The following is a 2,977-nucleotide window of genomic DNA, read 5'->3' as shown; positions in this document are numbered from 1 at the left end:
AGGACATGGAAAATCCTAAAACTCCATGGCCCTGAAATTCCTTCCTCAGAGTCACCATTTCTTACCCAGCCATCTGCCCGATCACCACCCGTGACGAGGAGGCTGGACTTTGGGCCTCTGGTGCAGCTGCAGATGGGCCTGGGCAGGGGGTAAAGTGGGTGAAAAGAGGTTTGTGTTCGAGGCTGTGTCACTGTGTGCTTTTTTCGGCGGAGGGACCCAGCTGACCGTCACAGGTGAGTCTCTCCCTTTCCCTCCTTCCTGGGGTCCACACTGAAGTTTGGGTCGATTTTCCTCTCCTTGTCGTCCAGTCTAGTTCTGGGGTCTGAATGGCTCTGGCCTTCTGACCTTCACCTTTTCTGTCTGCCCGTTTCAGCATCCTCTACCGTGTTTTGCTTCTAAGGACCGTGGTGGGGACAGGATAGGGCAATCTCAGGGACATCTCATGCCACTTTTCACTCTGACCTGAAGCTCCCTCCCCAGGGGACTTCAGCTCTGGGCTCCACAATGTCCGACTGCCTCAGGGTCTCTGAGTCCTGGGGTCCTGGGAGAATGAAAGGGCCGTGGGACCGTGGGAGTGGGGGCTCTGGCTCCTGAGCCAAGGCCAGGGGATGTGGGAAGCAGGCTGAGATCTGCTAAACTACACATGTGTGTGTGTCACTCTTGGGCTCTGTCCTTTCTGGGTGATAGGTTGGAGCTAGTGCGTAGATAGTGAGAGGAACTTTATGTTGAGGACATGAAGGGGATGAGGAGGAAGCAAGACAAAGTGGACAAAGACGGAGGGAGAACTTCTGACGAGACGACCGTAGGTGCTGGGGTTTTGCCTGTGCTCCAAACGAGGCAGGACTTTTTATACAGGACAGATGTCAGGACACTCAGGCCCCAGAGGGAGCCTCACAACTATCATCATGGTAAGAGATTTCTCAGAACAGATACTTGTGTTGGGGACCTGTTTTGGGACAGGTGACAAGGTCCCAGGACAGAGGAATTCCCCCAGGATAAATCATAGGAACAGGAAAGGCGTCCGAAAATACAGACTAAGACCAGAACAGCCACCTCCCAGGGACATTCACTGACACCCTAGAATTCAGCCCGGGTGCTGAGCGCCCTGGAGTGTGGTTGTGGGGAGTGAATCAGGGACTTCAACGATGGTGTCAGGGGGACTGTGAGCAAGTATCTCCCTTCCTGAAAGAAAGGAGAGTCTAAGGCCAGGACAGACAGATGACCTGTTTCGAGGACACTTGGGAACGGACGACAGGCAGTTCGGGGACCGAAAGATGCCCCAAGACAGACAGAGTCCTCAGGAAAGATGCAGGGTCAAGGTGAGGCCAGGCAGTCCCAGGATAGCCCAGTGCTGCAGTCGGTCAGGAGAACTGAGAACCTGAGAGAAACGAGGGGCGCAGCGTTGCCAAGAGTCAGGCAGTGAGATTCTCCAACAGGAGGTGACCGTCACCACCCATCCCGGCCAAGAGCAAGGTAGAGCACTGGGCAGACTGGGGTCCACGCCCTGGACCTGGGAGAGCTGTACCCACACGAGGACTGAGGTCAGCAGCTCCCACAGTGGAGACCAGACCTCTGACCTCCTGTCCCTCCCTCACCCCGCAGGTCAGCCCAAGTCTGCGCCCGCGGTCACTCTGTTCCCGCCCTCCTCTGAGGAACTCAAGGCCAATAAGGCCACACTGGTGTGTCTCATCAATGACTTCTACCCCGGCGCTGTGACGGTGGCCTGGAAGGCGGACGGCAGCACCGTCACGCAAGGTGTGGAGACCACCAAGCCCTCGAAACAGAGCAACAACAAGTACGCGGCCAGCAGCTACCTGAGCCTGACGCCTGAAAGCTGGAAATCGAGGAGCAGCTACAGCTGCCAGGTCACGCACGAGGGGAGCACCGTGGAGAAGACTCTCACCCCCTCACAGTGTTCTTAGGACCCTCCGACCCATCCAGCTCTTGGAGCTCGGGGGCAGCTACTGCTTAAAGACTCCCAGACTATCTCTTCTCCCAACCCCCAGTCGGCCTCTTCCTTTACCCAAATAACTCTCAATAAAATGTGCTATTATCAATCAGACATCATGCTCTCTGCTCATTCTTGATTTACGCATTTTTGTCCTCACTCCATCATTTCCGGTTTCAGAATCCTCCTGGCCCTGTGGAAAAGGAGCCAGTGGAAGGAGTCGCCCTGTTTCCCCGAGGGGAAGATTCACTCTCATCCTGAATCGCCCAGAGAATGTTCCAGAATAGGGGATACAGGTAGCACAACATAGGACAACCCAACTAGGCACCTTCCCTAATTTCACTGTTCTGTGTGGACCCTGTCCACCCCCGAGGCCCACTCCTCTCGGTCCCCACGGTCTCCAGGAGAGAGCCTGGGCTCCCTTCCCGGGATTCCTCAAGTCTTGCAATTCACGTGCCTTCCACTACTTTTTAGGCTTTCCAGGAAATCCCCAGCCTCAAAGTCTGCAGATTTCCTCCTTAGGATCTTCGCCTTGTCCTACTTTATTGGGACAGACACTCTGCCCAGTCCTTCAGGCCCATAATGTCCCACAAATTACAGGACTCTCAGTCCCCGGACCCTAGTCATTCACTCCATTCTCATCCGTGGGGACCTTCCTACCTCATGTCTCTCACAGGGGTCCCAGCTGTGTTCAAGTCCCCTGGGAGAGAAGTCATGTCAGCTCTCTCATCACCTTACGGGCCAGCCTCCGCTGACTCCACCACAAACCCTGATGACCATTTCTTCTCAGGTGGCCTGCTGTGAACTGCATGTCAAAATCAAGCATCCGGATCAAGAAATGGGCCATTAACTACCATGTAAACCGATTCACCTGCTTAGAAATAAAAACTGTGCTATCACAAACAAACACACACACACACACACAAACACACACGCAAATACACATAAACAGACACTCACAAGATGCTCATGGAAACGCATGTCCATTCAGCACATGGCCATGAAGATCATTTCTCTGCGAGGTTCTGA

The 2,977-nt window shown here is 54.4% G+C and overlaps 1 gene segment (V, D, J or C); it reads left to right on the top strand.

Moving 5' to 3' along the window:
- LOC105289428 overlaps positions 1 to 2,055 on the top strand; it is a 6,527-nt gene extending 4,472 nt beyond the window's left edge. Inside the window, 1 exon segment of the C gene segment in view lies at positions 1,603 to 2,055. Within this exon segment, the coding sequence occupies positions 1,603 to 1,922 (320 nt within the window).
- Positions 2,056 to 2,977: the final 922 nt, after the last annotated feature.

The sequence above is a fragment of the Pteropus vampyrus genome, unplaced genomic scaffold (assembly GCF_000151845.1).
Source record: "Pteropus vampyrus isolate Shadow unplaced genomic scaffold, Pvam_2.0 Scaffold23, whole genome shotgun sequence".
Classification (NCBI taxonomy): domain Eukaryota; kingdom Metazoa; phylum Chordata; class Mammalia; order Chiroptera; family Pteropodidae; genus Pteropus; species Pteropus vampyrus.
The sequence above is the reverse complement of the archived record's forward strand: the minus strand, read 5'-3'. Positions and strand labels throughout refer to the sequence as shown.